This window comes from Populus nigra, chromosome 5, assembly GCF_951802175.1.
Source record: "Populus nigra chromosome 5, ddPopNigr1.1, whole genome shotgun sequence".
Taxonomy (NCBI): domain Eukaryota; kingdom Viridiplantae; phylum Streptophyta; class Magnoliopsida; order Malpighiales; family Salicaceae; genus Populus; species Populus nigra.
The window spans coordinates 22,613,043-22,636,977 of record NC_084856.1 but is presented as its reverse complement, the minus strand read 5'-3'; the positions used below and the strand labels follow the sequence as shown (position 1 = coordinate 22,636,977).

The window sequence follows — 23,935 nt, the reverse complement described above, 5'->3', positions numbered from 1 at the left end:
GTTATCAATTTATTTAATCTTGAACTCCAATGTGAAATCTTAAATTTTTTGATCAAGCAAAAAAAAATATATATATATCAATAATTACTAGTGGACTTTCTTCACTAGTAATTATTGATATTTTTATACACATGTATTTTTATAATTACTAGTGGACTTTCTTCACCAAGAAATTAATAAATTAGAAACATAAAAATTACTTGTCACGTGTCAGCACCATTCGTTGGCGTAGTTTAGCGGACAAAACATATCAATAATTCATAAAAAAATACCAGTTTTTATATCCGCTTTACTATTATTATTGATGATTGATATTGATGTATATTTGTATTCAATACATAGTACATTGTATTTTTACCAATCCATGAATGGAAACATTAAAATTACAGTAAATTTATATACATGATCAACATAATAGAAAAAAAAGGTTTCGTCATACCGGTCTGTTTGTGTTTTATTTTGAAATATTATATATTAAATTAATAATTTTTAGTGTTTTTTTTATGATTTTAGTGTGTTAATATTAAAAATAAAATAAAAATCTAAAAAAATATCAATTTGATGTATTTTCAAGCAAAAAAATATATTTTTAAAAAAGCTATACACTATAATACCAAACACGCACCAAGTATAGCTTGCTTTTAGAAAAATCAAAACTAAAAAACAAATATCTAATAACCTGTTTATTTTTTTTTATTTTAAGAGCATTTTTAAAAATATTTAAATTGTTTTTGTTTTATTTCTTTACTTTAAGTTTTTTTTATTTTGTGCATTTTTAGATGATTTGATATTAAAAATATTTTTTTATACATATATTTTTTAAAATAAAAAAATAATGACCATCCCCGTTTCGAACAAGGACATCCATCAAGAAGGGTCTGGGATTAAATTTCATTGTAGTATTTGGTATTTTGTGTTTCTGCGGTGTCCGAGTGAGCTGAGAAGCAGAAAAGGATCTATGTTTTCACGCAATTTCATGTTAACCAAGAAAAGCTTGCAACTTTCTCTCCTGTCCACATCGTATGCTTTGCTAGGTCAAAAACTCGACTCGAACTTGTAGTTGACCGAATGACAAGATAAAATATATACTCTTGTGGTATTCGAAGTGATATCTTAGAAAATATCCAAATACATGTTGGAAAATACTGAATTCTATACGGAATTGTGCTGGATTGTATATAACGTAATAGATAACTCGAGAGAGGTGGCCGGTTCGATGATTGAGAAAATATACCTTGCTTTTTAGTTTTTTGGATCCGAACTTTGTAGCTAGAATGTATCACAATAATTTATTAATTTTCTTTAAATATATTATATCAATACGAAGCCAGCCGTGTGTTGTTAAAAAATTTATTTGAGAAGAGAATTCCTTGCTTGAAAATATAACTTTCTAGTTGATTTTTTTTTATTTTACTATTTAATACGTAATAAATCTAGAATTAGAATTAGATTTCATAATTATTTTTGGTTTTTATTCTATGGTATTATTTTAGTCTTATTATCTAGATTACAGACTTATAGGTTGATTTGGATAATTTTTTTTTTAAATAATTTTTTTATTTTTATCATTCAACATCAAGTTAATTGAGAATTGAATTTTAAAATTTATTTTTTATAGAAATATCTCAATCACATGCCCGAGTTGCGAGTTTAACATGTGAATATGATTTGACTCGAGTGGTTTGTTTTTAGGTATTTTTCAATTAAATTTTATTTTTCAGTTTCATCATTCAATATTAGGTTGGTTGAGAATTAAGTTTTATAATCAGTTTCGATTTGTTTCCTATGGGGTTTATCCTAGTCTCATGATTCGTGTCTTGAATTTGATAGGTTAACTTAAAATAATCGGGATTAATCTATTATATTTTTATCTTAATATTTTTTATAAAAGTATCGCTTTAAAACTTTATGTGATCAGATTATATATATATATATATATATATATATATATATATATATATATTTGATCAGATTATATTTTTAATAATTGTTTAGGTCGGTTTTAGAATGGTTAAATTAACCGGATCAAATTATATCAATATTCGTGAAATTAGATTTATTATTTTTTAAAAAAACTGATTTGTCCCGCGGCTGAGCATGGCACCCGTCTATGTCTACGATATAGCTGCTAACTGTTTTAGAAGCAGCTACCCAAAAAATAATAATCAAAACCATCTTAGATTAATGGCAGTGGATTACAGGGATAAACTAAAATCTAAAATAAACTGAGATTAACTTTATCGGGTTATATGTTCTGGGGGGTGTAAACATACTTGGTAGTTGAGACGGCTACAGAAAATTCATTTTTTGGCATGATTCCATGTTAACTGGGACACAGAGCTTCTCTGCTCCAAGCACAAACAATTGTCTTGTTCTAGAGAGAAAGATACAGAGGGCTCAGCTTTTCATGTCCATCCTCTCTAATGGTTCTTCACAAAGTTTCAATAAATCCCATTAAAGAATTCCTCTGTGCCATTGAAAGCAGAGCTTAATATCAGACCATATCTCTTTCTCAGGCCTCCTGTGACACGTCGCTTTCACTGAGGTCGTAAAATACTCTTCTTGCCGTGGCCCTTTGTGCGCCAAGGTGTGTTTGGAAGTTCCATCAGAAAATCTTGATTTTTTTAATTAATTTTTTTATATATTTTTAATATATTTCTAAATAAAACACATTTTAAAAAATAATCTTTTCTTATCTCTATTTTCCCGGTGTATAGAATTTTACATTATTTATCACGACACCACAAAGATTGGTGGAAAAAAGATTTTACAGTGTTCTCGTTTGATCATATTCCTGAGAGGGTTGTGGGATTTTTGTCTGTTCACGGCACAGGAGAGAATGGGATCCAAAGTCCCTCTTTTTTTTTTTTTTTCTTTTTGATGATTCCTTGTTTGGTTACTTATACGGCTAATTAATAAAATTACGTCTTTGGAATTGGAATTGTGATAGTTTTTATTTTTAATTATATTTTGAAAATATGTTTTATTTAAAAAAATATAAGGTTGATATTTTAGTGGTTTTTTTTATAGTTTTAGTGTACTTATATCAAAAATTAAATAAAAATCTGAAAAATAAATTATTAAAAAAACCTCAATCTATTAACAAAACAATACAAATGCAAACCATCCGTGCATGTAAACACGTGTCAAAAGCCCATCAATTTTTTTGGCGGGTGACGTGTCACTCAAAGTTCCTTCACCTCCTCTATATTTCTATTTCACCAAGAAAACCCTCGAGCTAATGGCCCCTAAGGAGCTAGCGCATACCCTTTCTTGTAATTTCACAAACTCCCAGGAAGGGTGTCCCTAGGGTTTTTTGTGCATATCCATTAATTATACACCCCCAGAGAGCCAGTGACAAGTGACAGAGAGAAAGCACCCTCGCACGCACCCATCCTCTCCTCTCCCTGTCCACCACCTCCACCTCCCCGCTTCTCTCTGTTTCTCCATTTCTTGCCTTGGTTTCTTAAACTCTCACGAAAACATTTCCTTTTCTCCCTTTTCTCTTACAAAATTGTAGTGTTAGTGTCATGCCCTTCTTTTATTTTCTCTTGTTCAAGAAATTGTTTTTTTAGTAGCTCATCAAGAAATGATTAGACCTTTGCAAAGTTACCACCTTTAATACCTCAATCATCTTAAAAATCTAAACCCAGTGGTCTAATACAGTAAATTCTCCTGTTTGTACTTTGAACCAAGAGAGACAAGAAAAAAAAGTTTGCTTAATACACGGGTGTGATCATGGATCTTAAAGGAACGGTAAGTAGTGTCAACAAAATGATCAATGTTTGCTTCTTCTTCTTCTTCTTCTTCTTCTGGTGTGTAACATGATACTGTTATGGGGTACAGAAATCATCACGTGAAGATGAGAGTAGTGGTGATATTGAGGACAAGAAGGCTTGTACTGATTGCAAGACTACTAAGACCCCATTGTGGAGAGGTGGACCAGCTGGCCCCAAGGTGTGTATGTTTGTTTGTTTTTGGTCCATTACAATCTTGTTATCTGTTCTGTTCATTTTGCTTATGGTTTTATGATTTTTTTATCTGGGTCAGTAGTTTTCACATATGGGTTTTTGGTGTTTGGGGTTGTCTAACCTTTGTGCTTTTTGTAAAATACAATCTAATCTTCTCTCTCTCTTCCTTTTCTTCTCGGGCTTTTGATTTTTTGATCTATGTAATTTATATTTTCAAATGGGTTTTGGTAGTTTTTGCTGGAGTATGTATTTGGGTCACTATATGTGATTGCTAGTGCTTACCTTGTTTATTTATGTTTACTCGGTCAAGTTTGTGATATATTTTGACTGGATGGTCTTGGTTTCTTCAATGGGGCATTTTATTGGTCATCATTTTTGTGTTTTAAAGTTGTCTGTTCTAGCTGCGTGTCATTTTGACTTGTGGGTCTTGGCATTTTCAATTTGAGCTATGTAGTGACCACTCTCTGTTTTCTCGTCTTTATGGTTTTTCTTGTCTAGGTTAATGGTTTTTGTCTTGTGGGTTTTTTTTTTTCCAGTCATTGTGTAATGCTTGCGGGATCAGATACAGAAAGAAGAGAAGTGTGATGAGATTAGAAAAAGGTCCAGAGAAGAAAAGGGAAAAAACTACCACCAGCAACACCACTACTGCCACAGACATTTCCACTATCACTACAGCCACAACAACAAACACTGCTCAGGTTGTTAGTGGCAACGGACTGATCAGTGAGTCCTTGAGGATGAGCTTGATGGTTCTGGGTGAAGAAATGATGTTGCAAAGACCATCGGTTGTGAAGAAACAAAGGTGCCAAAGGAAAAGGAAGCTGAGAGAGGAAGAGCAGGCTGCCTTTTCTCTGATGGCTCTGTCTTGTGGTTCAGTCTTTGCATGAAAGGGGAAATAACGTAGGTGGTAGTACAAAAATAGGGACGAAGATAGAGAAAACCCTGACCTTAACTTACCCAAATACCTTTAGTTGTTCCTTTTTAGGTTAGAAAGAGAAGAGAAACTACACCACAAACGATGTTGCTTAGGTGTTTGATGAAATGGAATGAGAAAAGAAATGCCCTCTGTAATGTTTTTTTTGTTTGTGGTGTAGTTTTTCCTCTTTCTGGAGGAAGTATAGTCAAGGGAGACAGTGTCATTCCTGTTTTGGTGGGCATTTGTATATACTATTTCCGGAATTAATGAAGAAATTAATATATGTTTAGCAAGTCGAGTAGCATTTATTTTGTTCCATCATCTGTGCATGTATGATAATTATGCAGACATGATACGGTTACGAATCTGGCTCAACTTCTCACCGGTCCGGTTTGATATAAGAACTTCCTCGCCGGTCTGGTTTGATCAGGTTCCATTTCCCTTTTTGTTTTGGATCTAATACATTATTAAATGAAGCGAAAGCCAACTCGGTGGTATAAAAAAATGCTATCATCTTGAGCTTGATATTGTATGCGGCGCAAAGGGGCAAATACTGCTGTCATGGAGTCAGTCACTGGTGGGTGTGTTTGGATTATGTTGAAAATAATTTTTAAAAATTAAAAAGTGTTATTTTAATATATTTTTAAATAAAAAATTACACTTCTAATACACTCTTAATGATATAATATTTAATAATATAATATAAGCTTTCATCTGCTTCAGAAAAATGCCTTCACTCGTCACCACCTCCCAAGCACAAGCACGCTTTCCTCTGCATATTATGGTGTATGGAGTGGTATGGAGTTTTTTTTTTTTAATGTTTTTGAAAATATAAATTCTATTCATGAATATATTAAATTTATATTTTTTATTAGTTTTGATTTTTTTATTGGTTTTGACATATTGATATCAAATCTAAAAATTTTAAAAAATATTATTTTAATATATTTTTTTATTAAAAAAAACTATTAAAAAATACCTTGCATCATAGACTATATTACTATATTTTCCCTCCCATTTTACATTTTATATTGGATGACTTTTTTTTTTTGTTGAACTTTATTTTTCTCCCATTGCATGTAATGTTGACAATACATCGTGTGTTGAGATTTTAACACATTCTTGAGAATTCAAATTGTTTGTGAAGATTTTAAGAGCTGAACCTGAGGTCAGTGAAATAAAACTTCAATTTATAGTATAAAAAAAATTAAAAGAAAAGGAATCCAAATAAAAACAAAAAACAACAACGACGATTTTTTTTTTTTTTGCTAAAAAAATCATTTTCAACCAAGAAAATTCATTCATGCAACTTTCAAAATAAAATAAATCAATAAAAACCTCATACAAAGTACAAACTGAAATTTTGTTTTTTCAAAATTGTGAGATAATAATAAAAAAAGTAGTGGATCCGGAAGATACGGATCAGGATACGCAAGTAATGGGTCTCAACTTTACAGTTTCTTTAGCCGTCACGAAATCCTCATCTCCATGACTTCACACTGAAGGATCCTCCTCTCTTCACCCATATAACCTAGCCTAATCTCCCCCTCTCTTTCTACGAAGTTTCAACTTTCAAACTCATTGAAGAATGCACTCTGAGCCCATTTCAAGTTTCTCTCAGGCATGGCTTCTCTATCTCTTTAAAGGCTTTTTTGTTTGAGTTTATTGTTCTTAAATGCTTTAACATTTAAGTTTTTTAAGCTTTCTTTTCTTGATTTAATTGTGGTTACATTGATTATGAGAGATAAAGATAGAATCTTTACTGAACTATAGTTTTTAAGTTGTTTTCTGAAGTGTAGATTGTGTAAGCTGAAGAAGAAAAACTAGAAAAAAGATTCCATTTTTATGTCAAAGTTGTTATCCTTGTGTGTCAATTCAACTATCTGGGATGATTAAATTTTTAAAAAATAGGTGGGTCAGTTTTGGTTATGATGATTATGGTTTGAAATGCATTTTTTTAAGGATTGTTTGATATGTTACAAGCTTTATTGAAGAACTAGAAAACATCCATTTTTCTACTAAAGGGCCTTGATGTGCCAATTCAATTGTGCGAGATAGAAAAATTCTATACGGGGCAGTATTTTTAGGCTGAATTGGGAGTTTTCAGGACAGTTTGGCTGTTGGGATCACATGGTTTATGGATGTATTTTTGAGAGAGATTTGTTTGATATTTAGTGTTTTGCTTGTGAATTATGGATGGTTTTTGAGCTGATGATTATTGAAGTTCATTCCATGATTGGTAGTTTGTTTGTTTTGGGATTTGGGTTGTAAACTTGATTTAATTTGATATGGGAATTGAGATATCATTGATGATTTTGCCTTTTTCACATGTTTCTTCGTTGAGTATGCTTGAAAAGCTCAGTAATTTTTGAAATTCAAGCTTTTGTTTTGGGTATCAAATACCACAGACTGCCAAGTTTGGAAACAAACTTTTGACATAATTTCACTAAGTCATAAAAACCTTTTTTTTTCCCTGATAATATAACTCTGAACCAGTGAAGAATCATGAAAAGATACTAGCAACGTTACATTTCTTACATTTGGTGAGCTTTTATATGGAAGCACCTTTATACTTAGTTTTGCTTCACCGACTCTTTGTTATGGTTTTTATGCAGTGGTAATCAGTCCGCATTTTGAATTCTGAGTTGCTCTTCTGCATTAGTTTTAGGGTTTATTAGGGCTCTTAACATGATGGTGTGTTCTTTGAGGTTCAATACCAACCCCTCTGGAAGGTGCATAAACATCATTGTTGATGGAATGGGACAACTTCTGATTATTTGCTTATAAAGGGTATTTTGATGGATAAAGGAAGGATGCCGAACCATTAATATCAATTGCTTAGACGTGTCAAGAGACCATGCTGTCTGGTTGCGCACAATTTTACTGAACTGTGAATATTGTTATGCTCTTATGCAAAATGTCAGAGATTTAGTTCAGAGTGATATTGTTTCATCAGTTCAATTCACTCTTCATTCTCAGGTCTAAGCAGATTACACTTGTGATGCAAAATATATCTTTGAAATCTTGCTCGGTTGTAGTTCATGAGTTGCATGAGGATTCTAATGTGCTTCTCAATCTTGCAAGTTCCCAGATGCAGAACCCATACCTTAGCTAATTTTTGGTGGGAAAGCTCTCGTAGTTTAAATAGAACATGTGGCAAGAATTCCAGCTTTCGATTGTTGGGTTCCAAAGCCAATGGGATGGAAGGAGGATACAGTAAAAGATGGATCAGAAGACCTGTAAGTACCAAAACAGGAGGAGAAAGCCAAACTACTCGAAAAAGCAAATCAACCACCATTGGACATGAAATTCTGGATGAAACAGTTTCAACTAGGTCTACATTGAATATAAAAAAAACAGAAGTAAGTGATTTCCATAGGAATCAATACTGTGATACTCAACAAAAGATTGCTGAGAACGAAGACATTGCTAAGCTTGTGACTGTTATTGTCTTTGATATTGAGACTACTGGGTTCAGCAGACAGAATGAACGCATTATTGAGATTGCATTGCAGGATCTTCAGGGAGGTGAAAACAGCACCTTCCAAACACTAGTAAATCCCGGACGCCATGTTACTAATTCAGATATTCATCACATTACAACACATATGGTCTGCAGACCTGATGTCCCAAGGTACTAATGTCAGCGGCCAATAATTTTCTCAAAGGAACTTCCATGATTAAGATACAATTTCATAAATGAAAGACTACATCTAGTATTAGGTTGCAAAGACCTCAGCCCGTTTCATTGAATTCCCATTCCCTGATTATTTGATATGTTAAGTTGTTTCTTTATGGAAAAGAATCTCATTTAGAAAATAGTGTCAGAGGTTGCTGTTATGTCCATGTGAGTGTGCATACTGAACAGAAAGGGAATAAACCACTGGCAGTGCTCAGTGATTTCTGGGTGCACCAACTTCAGTTGTGTAGGCTTTATTTCTGAGAATTTCCACATTGGTTTCCATTTCTTTCTATTAGGTGTTAGATAAGGTAGTCTGAGTTTCCTAATTTCCCATAGAACATGCATGATTCTTTGTTTCACCTTTCATGCTGATGATGGAAACTGCATGGTTATTCACACTGAAAGGCGAGCACGATCAAGCTCATTATTAGCTAATTTCCATTTTCTGTTGTATAGGAGATGCATGTTCACCAATTAATGGGTAGTTGTGCAGTTGCATAAATATTGCATGTGAACGTGTTGCAGGATGGAAGAGTTGATACCTATATTACTGCAGTATGTGAAGAGCCGTCAGAAACCTGGGGGCTATGTAATGTTTGTTGCTCACAATGCTCGTAATTTTGATGTCCCATTTTTGGTTAATGAATTCGGTCGCCACCATTTTGAAATTCCTCAGAATTGGCTTTTCGTCGACACGCGACCTCTGGCACGTGAAGTGCTGAAGATGGAAGGTCCCTCTCTCCCTCTTTGCAGTCAGCATGTGTCTGCACTCATTTTCTGAATGCATTTGAGGATTTATTGAAAGCCCTGTTTTGACTTTGTTACAGGATTAAAAGTTACTTCAGGGACATCACTAGAAGCCCTTTGCAAGAAGTATAATATTCAATTCGTTGGCAAAGCACACAGAGCCATGGCTGACGTGACCGCATTATCATTAGTTCTTCAGAGGCTGACTTTCGACCTGAAACTCCCACTTTCTGGCCTCATTGCAAGACATTTTACACCTTCAGAATTAACCTCTGCAAAGAAGAAGAAATAGAGCTAGTTTGGAGCCGCATTATGCCCCTGTATTAACTATTTATAGTATATTTTTTACCCATTTCATGATAAAATCTCCAGGTCATTTATTTTATTTGCTGTGCCCTTTTTTAATCTTTTGAAAATAAAAGTTTTGGATATTTAACAGATAATTATCGAAGAAATATTATTTATTAAAAGTACAAAAAAAAAGAAGGAATAAGATTGCATAAATTGGCAAAGATCATAATTTTGTTGCATATCCTGTTCTGTTGCCCGTCGTTGAGAAAAAAACAAGTGCGAGGTAAAGAGTTAACGTGCTTTCTTTAACCTATGCTGAAGTAATGTCGTTTGCATGAAAAAGAAAGGTCGTTTAATGAAAAAGATCTTAGTGCTCTCGTTGAGAGTCGAACTCAAGACCTCCCGCTTACTAAACGGGTGCTCTAACCAACTGAGCTACGAGAGCTTGTTGAATATCTCTCACATATTGTGTTATAAATACTAAAATACTGTGTGAACATTTGCTACGAAGGAAGGCACAAAAGCCCATTCACATTCTCACTGCCCATATTGGAAGTATAATCCAACCTCTGTCTCTCCTGTCTGCTACAAATCAAGGCAGTGTGGTTTTTAGCCTAATTACTTCGACTCTGTGGTGTGCTGTATCGTACAATCTGCATTTTACTTATTTAGTTCATCAATACATATTATAATTTTACTACAATTCTCTTTAAACCTAGAAAAAATTATTATTTATAATTATTTTAAATTGCAACCACATATTAGCTACCACACAAGCACTTCATGTATATTTAAAAATGTGATTCTTTTGATTTAAAAATATTTTTTATTTTAAAAAAATATTTTTAACATTAACATATCAAAACAATATAAAATATAAATAAAAAATTTAAAATTCCATGAAACATGATTTTCATGCATTTTCAAATAAGTTGTTGAATGTGTTTAAAAGTATAGTTATAGTTATTTTTCAAATTGTTTTTCATTTAGAAATACATTAAAATATACTTTTTTATTTTTTAAAAATTATTTTTAATATCAACACATCAAAATAATATAAAAATACTAAAAAAAACTAAAAACATATTAATTTAAAATAAAAAAATTAATTTTCTTTTAAATATTTTTAAAACACAAAAACAAACTATTCTCCACGTAAGCTAGAACGTTCATACATCTAGGCAGTTAGCAATCTCACTTAGCAATCTCTTCGAAGCTTTATCCACGTAAGCTAGAACGTTCATACATCTAGGCAGTTAAAACTGGGGTAATAGATAATCAATGGCAAACAAGAGATTGAGAGAGAGAGAGGGAGAGAAGGAGACTATAGCTGGATTCATTTTTTTTATATTACATGAACAAAATTGGATACAAACAACTAAAAAGGCCTCGACTCTTCATTACACGGCATTGGATTTGGAAGCACCATGCTTCAACCTCCTGAGAATTCGAAAGAATCAACTTAGCAGATCCATGACAAAGGAACAACGAACAGTATCAGCTCTACACATCGTGAGGACATTTATTCCCAAGTACAGAACTCTCCCCTCTTTTCCCACAAAATTTGGAGAGAAAAAAACAGAAATATAAGAAGGGTAATCAGTTAATTTGGTTATGTGTATTCAAGGAATTTGGAGCTCTTGCTTTCTTCAATAAGACAAGATAGAGCCATCTACAAGCATGCAACTTTTGGAGGGGAGCGTCAGCACTATGAATGAGTGAACTTCAGGAATATTTATGCTCACAGATCAAAAGAGAATCTTCAGTAACATCTGTTCTCACAGTCAAAAGACAATCGTCTTGAGGACAAGGAGGACCAACATGATGAAGCACATGATAACGAGCACCGTGGCACACATCACCATTCCCCCTCGTTTCTGAGTCCTCTCAGCCTGCAGCACCAAATCCATTCAATACAAACAATGCCATACAAAGTTAGAGAGAAAAGGAGAGGCTTTAAATGTAGAATGAAATGATTGTTGAGGGCAGGAAGAGCACCTTCTGCAGTTGCTTAAGCCCCTCCTCAACTGAGGTTGCTACATTCTGAATGTTGTAGTCTATCCTATCAACAATAGTGCCCTGCTTGGAGAGAAAACACCAGTAAGTGACTAGTGTCTTAAAAAAGAACTTTTGCGGATTTGAATAAGAGGATGGGCAACTCTTAACCTGGTCTATTACTAGTACTGACAAGTCCTTCATAATTTGAGCAAGCTCGTTTACTGATTCAACTACCTACAAAGATCAGTAGCAAAGACATAAAAAGTATTAAGAAATAGAGGACACTGCCAGATTTCTGTTGATATTAAAACAAAAGGCTAAGAGCAATCACTTGCCTGTTGGATCTCTCTTTCCCTTTCTACAGTGAATGCTTCACTCCTTTTCAGCTTGGCCATCTGATGCTCATTAAAAACCTAATATATCATTCGTATATAATATTCTTAGTACTCAACCAAGGTGAAGAAATTGTGCAAGAATCTTGACTGTGAAAATGAAATGTATCTCACAAAACTATTTAGATAATGTTTCTCAACGTAATTGATAGTTTTAATGACAAAATAAAATTTAGACTGTAGCTTTGGGGCACAAAACAACCAAAAAGAATCAAGGAAAGAGAAGAATAAGTACGCGCTGGCACTTTATGTGTTTCAGCCTTAAGCCTATGTTCACAAGTGAAGACAAGGACAAGAGTTTACTATATTAAACAAGTGCAAAGCACAACCTATTTAATTTCTTGGATCTTTGTGCACCTGAATATCACCTATATATAATTGACATCAATGCATGCCCATATCAACTTATTAAGCAGGACCAAAAAATTCAAGACACGTCATATCCAACAATAAGCCCAAGGCAGAGAAGGTTAAGTACCATGTCATCCAAATTGTCATCATCTATAATAGATCTACCGCCATTTAGGTTCATTTCTAAATCAACCCCGTCCTGACCCTGCATACCAAAACAAAATGATTATAGGAGAATGTTGATAAATTACTCACTTATTCAGTAGTTCTATAAGAAAAGATATACTTCTCAGACCTCTTTTTGTTGCCTGAGGCGCTGCAAGTATGTTGACTGTTTCCTGCGAAGTTCCATTGAAAGGTTCTGAAGGTCAGTAGCAAGGGAACGCTGCAAATAAAAATATGCTAACATAAGCACAATTAAAAAAAAACAACCTGCCATGTACAGAATGCACAAGTTCTCAAGTGTGTTTAACTGCATATAAAATGCCACAGAACAAAACAATGGAATGGCGAAGTTCACAGCCAACCAGTATATTGGAAAGAGCAATCATTTCACCCAACAATTATACGCTCACGGCCCAGAAGAAACACACAAGAAGATATTATAATTTCTAGATAGGATAAACAACAGGGGAAGAAGACGAACAACAAAAGCCCATAACCATCAAAACATTTAATAAGGTAGAATTTCACCTTTACTTTATCAGCATATTATTGGACTGCTTTCCCCCAAATTTTTCATTCATAATTTATTTTTTCTTGGGCTTAGGCCACATCATCTACGAAAAAAATCATATGGAAGCAGAGATAAATCATTACGAACTTCACGTGTTTTGTTTCAAGCCATCATTTACATGTGTGATCACATGTAGTTAGTTCTAGCAAAAAATTAAGGCTTACCTGCACATTTTTTCTAATGTTTGAATCCTCAGAAGGCCCAGCTGCAGCAAGTCTTCGCAGTTTCTTCTCTGATTTCCTTATAAGACCAGTTATCTCTTGGGTTAGACCCTCAATCATGCGTTGATCTTCTTTACCATCACCAAATGAAGGCATCAATGCTTTGGCATGAGCCTTTGCTAGCTCAACCATTTTCATACGTGCACGTTGCACATTTGACGATATTTCTTCAGATACATCCACCCAAGCTGGTGGCAAACCTACTGTAAGTGCACCTTTACTGCATCAAGACAGCAATTTTTAACAATCCTACCAGGCTAGCATAAAATTTTACAGAAAATACTCACCCATTAAGACAGCAATAGTACATTAGTCAAAAAGCTATGAGAGTCCAGAATTTAGAAGAGAAACCCATGCAGTACTTGATACATATACTCATATCTAACAGAATCTTTCGAATATCGTGGCTTGAAGTACAGCCCTCCCCATGCCGACATACATCACCTCCCAAAGGCTACCATCTCACCGCTCCTTGCAACTTTGATAAATCTTTTTATAAGAAATACCAACAAAACCATGGGGATTCACACATGCCTGCATATAAAATCATAAACCTACATGCCTGATCATTCATTATTCCCAGGTCTCAAATTATATCTTTCTTCTACAACACTCTTGCACTACCTTCAAGAAAAATATCTCATTCTTTCATCATCAAACACATTTCCTCCATCCATTTCAATCTAACTATAGGTAACCCACCATTCATTCTTCACCTGCAGCTACCAACAAATCCCAAACCACATACACAGCAGTAAACTTTTACAATTCTCAATCGCAATGCTTTTCGAAACCCTCCCATGATCCTACACCCCATAATTAACTCCATCTACACCACTTTGAACTATCATAACCCTCCAAATCCACTCACATTCACTTCAAAAACTAAAAACCCACCAACAATTTTCAATTTTACACGCATTTTCCACTTTCAATCTAACAATAAAGCACACTACAAATCTCCACAAAATCACATTACAAAAATATCTTATTTCTCACTTCCTTTTAGATAGAACTCTCAATTATGCATCTCACATTACTAAAGTCAATAAAATATAATTAATTAATTAAACCCCTCTCAAAATTCAACACTCAAAAATAAAAAATAAAAAATAAAAAATCCAAAATTTACTTAAATCCAAACTAAATAATTAATTAACAATAAAAATACCAAGCAGATCTCTATAATATACGTACGAAAGTGTATGTGTATTTTGTACCTTGAATTACCGGGATCTTCAGTACTAAGAGGAGTATATTTCCGATTAGGATTTAGAAGCGAGGTGCTAGCCAATTCGATCACCGGACCGCCACCACCACCTCCGCTGGAGCTCGTCGAGGGCGATAAGCTCGACGGAACCCTAACGCTCTTTAATGCATCTCTGTACTTCCTAAATATCAACGTCCGATTCCTCGTTGCCATAACAAAATTATCAAGACAAAACTTGATCTTTCTCTTTCTCCTAAGAATCGAAGATTGATGGATCTGGTGGTGTTGCGGAGGTCACGTGATCGGAATCGGGGGAGATGGCGGAGGCCACGTGACCGGAGTAATTGGAAATGTTTTGGGAGGTAGTGGAGGTTGGGGTTAATTAAGAAATAATTGCAAGTAGAGGGATTGATCGCTTTGTTTTTTTGTTTTTTTTCGTTTACTTGACTGTTAAGTGGGGCCCTGGAACGATAGTTAGTGGGTTCATGAGCTTCTGGGTGTTGTCTCGGATACTAACCCGGATATGGATGATTTGTTTAAAACTTATATATATATAATTTTGATGTTTGAAACTCGTTTGAGAATTTATATGGGAGAAGAAAAATATTTTTTTTAATATATAATTTTAAAAAATTGATTTGATGATTAAGAATGTATGTTTTTTTTAACTTTTGAAGTTCAAATGTTAGAATTAGTTTAATTTATTAAATTATTTTAAATGTATTAAACTGATGTGAGAGTTGCATTTTTAAGATTTATCAGATATTATTTAATATTTAATTAAATGAACTAAAAATAAAAAAATATTTTATGTTATTTTTTTTATAAATACAGTAAGAGATATATATCAGTAAAAATATTTTTTATACTATAGTTTGTTTACTAAACAAGATAACAATTAACAAGAACGGATCATACAGAAAGAAAATTTACCATTGTCCAGGGAAGCGAGGGCAGCTGCAAAGGTGAAGCAGCTTCACCCCACCTCAAAAGTCTGGTCCGATCTATCCATACCCTGCCATGAGGCTCGATTTTATTAACGACTCGGTTTGTGTGTTTAGTTTAATGTGGGTGTTTGAGTCAGTTTGCGTGCATCTCGACTAATCTCACGAGCTCTTAAGTTAACATCCATGTAAGCCTCCAGTGGTCATTATATGAGCAACTACATGGCTCAAACCTGAGATCACGGAAAAAGCAAATTTCTTGATCTCAAGTTTTTACCACTGAACCACCACCTAGATAATTACTCGAATTGTATACTTGTATCATAGATTAAGGAGGTTGGGCTATGAATAAGGATTTATTGGTTTTTTTTATAAAACATTATTATTTTGAATAATATTTTTAAAAAACTAAAATGATACCATTCCTTATATTTTTTTTAAAAGAATTGTTAACAAGATCACAACTAAATTACAAATTAATCCTTCAAAGTTATTTAAATTTAATTAAATCAATTTTCTAGATGAGTTAAAAAATAAACTCAATTTAGACCAGGTCTGGGATTGCTAAGCCACAAAGCTATACCGGGCCATATTGAATAACCATGCCTTTCATCCCCACTATATGATAAAAAAAAATAAAAAAAACTATCGCCGTGGATGTATATTACTATATTTGTTTTCTAGGGTGGGCATTGCCCTTATTTATCTATTTATTTTCAAAATAGGCATCGCCTTTATCCAATAAAATGTTAAGGTGTTAATTCATTTATAAATGGAAAATATTTATCACATTATTTTTATATAGCAAAATTAAAAATATACATAATTTTGTTTTATAAATTTACTAATTTAGATTTAAATATAAAAGGTTAGTGTAATAGTTAATTCCTCTTTTTCTTTATTTCCTAAACTCGAATCTCCAGATTAATATCTACATAATCTTATTAATTTTTTAAATATACCATATTCACATGGAAAAATATAATTTCAATAATTAATTATATAGTATGTTCATGCTAAAATAAATTTAGTTTTGATGCGTGAAATCAATTTTAAAAAACATTTATTATTATAAAAAGTACATATTTAATACATTAAAAATTTGTGTGGAAACAACTCCTAGATAAAATTAAATAGTTAATGTGTGTGTGATATTGAAATATACTGATATTTTTAAAAAATATTTATTAAAATATTTTTTTTTAATTTTGGAATATTTAAATCACTAAAATATTACATTAATTTAATATTTTTTTTAACTAAAACACCATTTTAAAACACATAAAAAAAAGTTTGTGCACTTCCGATCACTCATTTAATCAGACAACTGGAACACATCTGATGATTATTTCAAAAAATTGACTATTCATCGAATCAAATCTCTTTCTAAAATTAAAAGGAAAATAAATCATAAATAATAAATTTTATCAAAAAAGAGAGGAAAATAATTTAAAGCCAACAGCACAACAAACATCATATCCCCTTTTCCCGACGAACAAAAACAGGTCCTTGTATTATCTCTCACTCCTTTTATAAATAAATAAATAAAAACTCACCTTATCAGATATCATCATTTCCTCTGATTCAACCCCTTATTTCAAGGTTATTCATTTGCGTAAATTCAAGATCAAAGCTTCAAGGTTCGATTAGAAACCCCACTTTTTTTATTTTTCAACGAGTGAGGATCGGTGGAGAATATTGGAGTTTTAAATAAAATAAAATAAATTTAAAAGGGAGGAGCTATGGATGCTGATTCATGGAGTGCTCGACTTTCCTCAGCTTCTAAGAGATACCAATCAGCTCTTCAATCACGATCTGGTGAGAGCTTTTTTTTCTTTTCTTTTTTGGATTATTGAAGTGATCAATTTTTTAGATGTATGAGGTCTGTTTGGTTACTGAAAAAATGAAGGAAAAGTTATTTTCATGGAAGTTTCTTTTTTTATAAAGTTTGGATTTTTAATCAATTTGCGCTTAGTTACATCAAACCCAGTTGTCATTTCTTTGTCTTTTGATTTTCTATTGGTTTGTTTGTAGCTAAGAAATGATTAGGAAATTGAAGATTATGATAATTTAAAGTGTTGATGTTTAAAGTTTGGATTTTTAAGTAAGTTGAGCTTGGTTGCACCAAACCCTGAAGTCGTTTCTTTGCCCTTTGCTTGTTAATTGATCTGTTTTGCTGTAAGAAAGTGAGTTTATGGGAATTTAAAGTGTTAATGTGTGAAGATTGGATTTTCTAGTGGTTTGGTCATTGACAATACGAAGGAAACTATAAGGTTTTGGAATCCAATTTTCTTTTCTTATTGAAAAAGGGTGCTTTGTTTTGGTTGGTTGATGGGAAAATGAGGAAATATGAGAAAATTGGGATTTGGGATGTTAAGGTTTTTCATTATGAGTATGTTTTAACCCCCGGAAGGGAAATTACATCGACTTCATTCGGCTTGGTATGGATGTTACTCGAAAGTTGAAAAGGTTCGTCATTTTTTATACAGAGAAAGAAAAACATTGTCTCTTTGTGAAAATATTATTTTTGTTTGAGTGAGCAGAGTGTCAAGAGATGAGTGTTGTTATTTAGGTTCAGCGAGCTGGAAAATAAATTCTCATACTGAGGTAACAAGTATTCTCTATAGGGAGTTTGTAAGGGAAGTGCTCCTTGTAGCCAATAGAGTGGTTGACTTCTTGAGAATCATGAATGACACTTGAGTTGAATTATACTATTATAAAATGGAGACACAATGTTTCTGAAGGTAATGGACTAAGAATATTTTCTCTTAAACTTCAACTAACTGTTAAATGTTTGTGAATGCAGATATGTTTATGGGGTTTGAAGAAATTGATGGAGATGATGATATAAGGGAGGAGTTTCCGTGCCCTTTCTGTTCTGAATATTTTGATATTGTTGGGTTGTGTTGTCACATTGATGATGAGCATACCATGGAATCCAAGAATGGGGTATTTACTATCTCCTTCATATATGTTAATAGCTGATTTGCATGCATCCATAGAATTCAAAATATCATTTATTTCGTCTATAAGATTTCTTCTCTAGTCACACATGCTGTACAATGCTACTTCTTGTTTATGACTCAAAGCATGAGAATTGAGATCCTACTGTTTAGAATAAATTGTTCGACTTTCATGCTCAAATCAGTGACAACCAATTGGGTACCAGCTTAGCCCATCTTGAATGAGCTATGTTAATTGTATCTACTGGGTGTGCCTGAGTGCTAAAAGCACTTATCAGGTATGTGCATATTTAAGTTTTTGTATAGTTGAGCTGGTCTCAAATATATGTCCATGCCATGCTCAATACGGCTTCTTCCTTCAGTTTTATTTATGTTTGGAGTTCTTAGACATAGACATCAATGGTAATTATGAGATGGGAGCTTTGACTTTACTGACTTAAGAATTCTTCCATTAAAGCAAACTTTACTTTTTTTTGTGTGTGTGGGCGCCGCACTAACTTTCGTTTATAGAACATAAGAGTTCATTTCCTATCATCATATTAAGTGATTTTTTTCCTATATATATGTATAGTGATTCCCCAGTCCATGTATAGTGTTGTAAAAGGGTTCAATAGGGCGCCGCACTAACTTTCTTTTATAGAACATAAGAGTTCATTTCCTATCATCATAATAAGTGACTACATTTTTTGACTTGAGATTTTTTGTTTTGGGTTCTAATGATGAGATCTTGTTGAATGTTAATTCTGCTCATGATGGAATGTGTTTATTTACAGGTTTGCCCAATTTGTGCAATGAGGGTGAGTGTTGACATGGTTGCGCATATAACCCTACAACATGGAAACATATTCAAGATATCCTTTTCTTTTGAGTTATTAATAGCTTCAAAAGTAGCATTTCCATGTCCTGTCACAAATATGTCAAAGTGAGCAATTGCTAATGATATTTTTCCCCTTTGGTGATCATGTGTTTATTTGTGTGCAAAACCTATTTCGACTTATTGATTGCTTTTATCGTGGGAATGTTTAGATTGCTTTCTTATGTTTTTAGTCTAAAGCTAGACATAGTTTTTTATTTTATTTTTTGTTGTTCAATTCCATCAAGTATTTATTGTGTTTCCTGTACTTATTTTTTGCACCAAGACCATCTTGCTTTTGTTTTGAGTTCCTTAATAGATGTTTACATGCAGCGCAAGAGGAAATCACGTAGAGGTGGACCTCATTCAACCCTTTCTTTATTGAGGAAAGAGTTGAGAGAAGGGAATCTACAGTCCCTTTTAGGCGGTTCTTCCTGTATAGTTTCCTCGTCCAATTCCGCACCTGATCCATTATTGTCTTCATTCATTTTACCCATGGCTGATGATCTCACAAGTTCTCAGCCTTCTTTTTTGTCTGAAACAAGCGTGGCCAAGAAAAGTTTGGTTGGGAATGTTTCAGAACGGTATGTTTTTCTGTTGTTCTCTCTATGCTGGGTTTTACTTAAATCATGCAGTGGATTCTTTTTTATGTACTGTAAATCTATCACATAATAGCTATTTATTCCTTGTACTATCACAGAAAATAATAAGTCCTGTGGTAATTTCCTAATATAACTTAAAGGGCATCTTAGACGCACCTGCCTTTTTACTAGATAATGACCAAGGAATTTTGTATGGCAGTATCTTTGTGACATTCAACTTGCAGATTTCTAACCAGTTGATAATAAATTACTGCGAGGTGTGCCAATATTTTACTTTGTGATTCCCTGCTGGACAATGTCACAAATACCTGACATTGTTGACATTAAAGATCAGAACCTCAGAAATTGCTCATATTAATATTGCCCTACACTCACCTAGCCCAGACACAATAAACTATCTATCCTGGGGCACACATGCATTTTGGTTCTTTTCTGTGATCCATGCTGTAAAATTGTAATTTTTCTTCCTTTTCTGCACCCAGAGCATCCATGTTTGATCATAAAGTATGATTGTTTGGACATTTGCTGAAAGAGAGAACATCATGGTTTGAATCGCAGATGATCATTTGGTCAATCACCTTGATGTTTTAATGAAATTCTCAGAGAAGATAGGATCAAAGGGATGGGATGTCATAGTTTGAATACTTTCTGGAATCATCATTGATTTATGTTGATAAACCATAATCTTTTCTCTTCCTATAACTGAATTTTTTGCCTAGTGTACTTCTACATCACACTTACCAATAGCCACCAAAAGCATGTTAACTTTACAGAACTTGAGAAAACGTTAATTAATTAGCCATTTTTGCCAAATCTAAGTTGTGCCTGAGTGCTCCAGATCATGACACTGTGGGAGGATGCAGCTTGATCATCTGAATTATAGGGCTTTCACCCTTCATTCTAGTTTCAAGGATTGAGTTTTTTCTTCTGAGTGTCTGACTTCTGGTAATTATGCGACTCAATAATGTGGTCCTCCTTGTACTTGCATCCAGTGCTTGAATAATAAGGCCACTCTTAGTTTCTAACCCCTTCCTAAACTCTAATTGGAACCCATTCCTGTCTGCAGTCATTGAAATATAGTCTTGCATTGAGTGTTGGAACATTTATGTGTATGTATGCAGAATCATGTTTGCTTTTCTCATCCGTGTACTGTATTTTTGTATTGGTAGCAGAAACAAGAAGTCACCTCCCATGTCAATTAAGGACAAGGAAGAGAAGGCCAAAAGGAGTGAGTTTGTACAAGGGCTGCTGTTGTCTACAATTCTCGATGATATTTTATAGAAGTGGATTCACGCTGGCTGCTACAGTACTGAATGCCAGATTTACAACCAAGAGCCCTGCAATCTATGCTTTGTTTGTAGTGAAAATGGGAATGTATCAAACGCAGAGTGTTGAATAAAAATGTAGGAATGAAAGTAAGTTATGTTGCTTGTGAACTTTAGTTGCTGGACAGAGACTTTTACTTGCAGTTCATGATTAAATGGTAAAGAAAAAAAAAATAAGTTCTTTCTAATAGTTCTTTTCTTTGCTGCATGCTAATGGATCTCTGTGTAATAACTTTCTTGTAGTTCTTTGAAATTACAAAATACTGTGATGAACAAAAACACAGACCTGCTCTTTAAAGGTATCTCCTGTCAACCTAGTTAGCTTCAAGAAATCATTAAGCATAAAACATATTTATCCCAGCCACTTGTTGCATACTGTGAGGTGTCGGCAACTTGCAATGCAAGGACTTGAATGACTGTTTGCTGGCAACATTTGTTTTGATGGCCACACGAGGTGGTGGTGTGGGTTCCATGTTTTAGCAGTAGTGTCTACTAGATCAAACAAGCTGCTCTTTCTACGAAAGGCATTTTCTCGAAGTCATTGAAGTTATAAAGATTTGTGTGTTTTATATTAATTTGGATTTATTAGGCTGCTTTCTTTTCTGCTGATAATGTAGACCTGGAAGCTTGAGCATTATAGAAAGAAACAAAAAGATTCCTCAAAGTTGTCAGATAGTTTGGTCCCTGGTTATTAAACTGGCATCAGCCTGACGGATTACCTAGAAATCATCAACTTAAGGCTTGGATTGGTTCGGGTTTCACAAAAAATTAAGAGAAAATGTAACTCGATGTGATTTGATTAAAAATATAAATTGACCTGAAATCTAGGTTAAACCCAGTCAATAACATGTTGATTGTTTTTCCAAAAACAGAAAATTGATGTAACTTATTCGAGTCACCTTACATGGAATCCATTTACTAAGTCAATTCGAGTTTTATAACTAAAGCAAGTAACCTACTGATATTTTGTCTCTTGCAAGTGATACAGAACAAGTACATCTACCAGCGCCAACTAGATTCTTCAAGGCACTACAGGTACCAATTGTTGAAATCAAGTTTTTGAGCTCAACCAATACCAGATCATGACTAACCTGCATGAAGCAGCTGATTTGCTTCTACTATTATGTCACTTTCATTCTGAAATGCCAGTCTTTTAAGTTTTAACATTTTAGTGTAAAGAAGGGGAAAAGGAGCATAAATTTAGCTCACAAATGGAAAACAAAGATTTAATAAAGTATTCAGCTAGTGTGCATTGTGTAACAATGTAAAACATAATTTTTAAATCTGATCTGGTTTTTGATGGGTTGAAATGATATCGGGAGCTTAATACTGAATTATAAGTTGAACTAAAAGAGATATTGATTCAGTAAAATTTAGTTAATCTATTTAAGTTTTTAATGATTCGGTTAAATTAATCAAATATCAGTTCAAACTTAACTGAATTAGCACCCAAAAATTAAAAAAAACTTGAAATAACATTATTTTTATAAAATTATTGATTTAGATTGGCTCGATGATCCATGAATTGATCCATCAACCCTAACTTAGATCATTTTCTGAGAATTCCCAGACGGTCTAGCAATTATCATGTAACCGGCTTAACCACAAAGATGATTTTAGGTGTTTCTCCAGTAAGACTAATCATCACCTTCCATTCGATCATATGTTGTGGTGCTCAGGTTTCCATATTCAATACAATTGTGTCTTTGATTTATAATTTATAGCTGGTTCGAAATGACAACGTTCCATAACTAACTTGAAAAGCTCTTTTGCTGCTTCCACATCTCCCTGGCCTCTCAGACCCTCAATCCTTACAGCTAAAGCATTAGTCTTCAGCTCCCATCCTGGTTTACTGATTGAACTTTCCTTCTTTACTGTATCTGCTGTTCACCATCTGATCACCAACATGATATCCAGTTGCTAAACGATCAAATGAGTCTGCATCAAGCTTCATCTCACTCTCTACAATCTTTTTTACAAATGCCTCAGCCTTTTCCAAGACTCTTTTTTGAATAACCTGTGATCATTGCATCTGGACTCGAATGTCAAAGAATGTCTTCATTGATAACTACTCCTCCCAAGCCTCTTCAGCACCATGAAAGTCATCTGATTTCGTTGATAAGCGTATCATATGTAGATAGCCTGAATAATAGAAACCTCCTGAGTTCTTATAGTTCATCCTTGTCATCAACATCAGGATACAAAGAGAGAAGATTCTCATAGCGTATCTTATGCTAAAAAAAAATCTCTCTAAAAACTCCTTGAAAGAATTGCATCTTGATGAGCCTGTAAATATATAGAGACCAGAGAGAAAGACGTCAAGAACATGGCTAAAGCGATTTTGTTTATGCAGCCGCTTGATGGATTGTTGGAGGTCAGACTGCTCGGGCCGCTACTCTTCGGCCCTTGAAGCCATTTCTATTCAACTGGATTAATGGAGTTTGTGATCCTATAACATAGAGTCTTGGCATAGAGTCTTTCGGGACTGTGCTGGTGTTTGTGGAAAAGATGAGAGAGCTTAGAACAAAGGAAAAGCCATAACTTTGATGGCAAAGTTTTAGGTTTGATCTTACAAGAAGATGATTCATGTTGTTCTCAGAGAAAAAAGATTGAAAATTGGGGAGATGCTTTGTTTTAAGGTTCAAGGAGGGCTTGTATCCATTTATATTTTGGGTCAGTTTGTCATCATCACCTACAAAAGACATAATCCACTCAAAAAAATTTCCAGACCCT

At 33.7% G+C, this 23,935-nt stretch overlaps 4 protein-coding genes and 1 non-coding gene across 5 annotated transcripts; 3 read left to right on the top strand and 2 right to left on the bottom strand.

Moving 5' to 3' along the window:
• Positions 1-3,364: 3,364 nt before the first annotated feature.
• On the top strand, positions 3,365-5,180 carry LOC133694264 (GATA transcription factor 16). Its single transcript, XM_062115755.1, has 3 exons — positions 3,365-3,756; positions 3,847-3,957; positions 4,508-5,180. Exons 1-3 carry the CDS (start codon positions 3,739-3,741, stop codon positions 4,856-4,858), a joined length of 480 nt encoding a protein of 159 aa, XP_061971739.1. The 5' UTR covers positions 3,365-3,738; the 3' UTR covers positions 4,859-5,180.
• A 1,065-nt stretch (positions 5,181-6,245) lies between these two features.
• On the top strand, positions 6,246-9,701 carry LOC133694934 (exonuclease DPD1, chloroplastic/mitochondrial). Its single transcript, XM_062116621.1, has 4 exons — positions 6,246-6,508; positions 7,867-8,521; positions 9,095-9,300; positions 9,397-9,701. Exons 2-4 carry the CDS (start codon positions 7,929-7,931, stop codon positions 9,606-9,608), a joined length of 1,011 nt encoding a protein of 336 aa, XP_061972605.1. The 5' UTR covers positions 6,246-6,508; positions 7,867-7,928; the 3' UTR covers positions 9,609-9,701.
• A 277-nt stretch (positions 9,702-9,978) lies between these two features.
• TRNAT-AGU (transfer RNA threonine (anticodon AGU)) lies at positions 9,979-10,052 on the bottom strand. Its single transcript has one exon. It is a non-coding gene; the product is annotated as a tRNA-Thr (tRNA).
• An 880-nt stretch (positions 10,053-10,932) lies between these two features.
• LOC133693661 (syntaxin-43-like) lies at positions 10,933-14,970 on the bottom strand. Its single transcript, XM_062114925.1, has 8 exons — positions 14,526-14,970; positions 13,249-13,525; positions 12,644-12,733; positions 12,476-12,553; positions 11,937-12,018; positions 11,774-11,835; positions 11,606-11,686; positions 10,933-11,499 (listed from the first exon to the last, which is right to left on the bottom strand). Exons 1-8 carry the CDS (start codon positions 14,726-14,728, stop codon positions 11,392-11,394), a joined length of 981 nt encoding a protein of 326 aa, XP_061970909.1. The 5' UTR covers positions 14,729-14,970; the 3' UTR covers positions 10,933-11,391.
• Positions 14,971-16,924: 1,954 nt separating this feature from the next.
• Positions 16,925-21,390, top strand: LOC133694693 (protein DEHYDRATION-INDUCED 19 homolog 3-like). Its single transcript, XM_062116346.1, has 5 exons — positions 16,925-17,277; positions 18,266-18,408; positions 19,196-19,275; positions 19,605-19,859; positions 21,050-21,390. Exons 1-5 carry the CDS (start codon positions 17,202-17,204, stop codon positions 21,156-21,158), a joined length of 663 nt encoding a protein of 220 aa, XP_061972330.1. The 5' UTR covers positions 16,925-17,201; the 3' UTR covers positions 21,159-21,390.
• Positions 21,391-23,935: the final 2,545 nt, after the last annotated feature.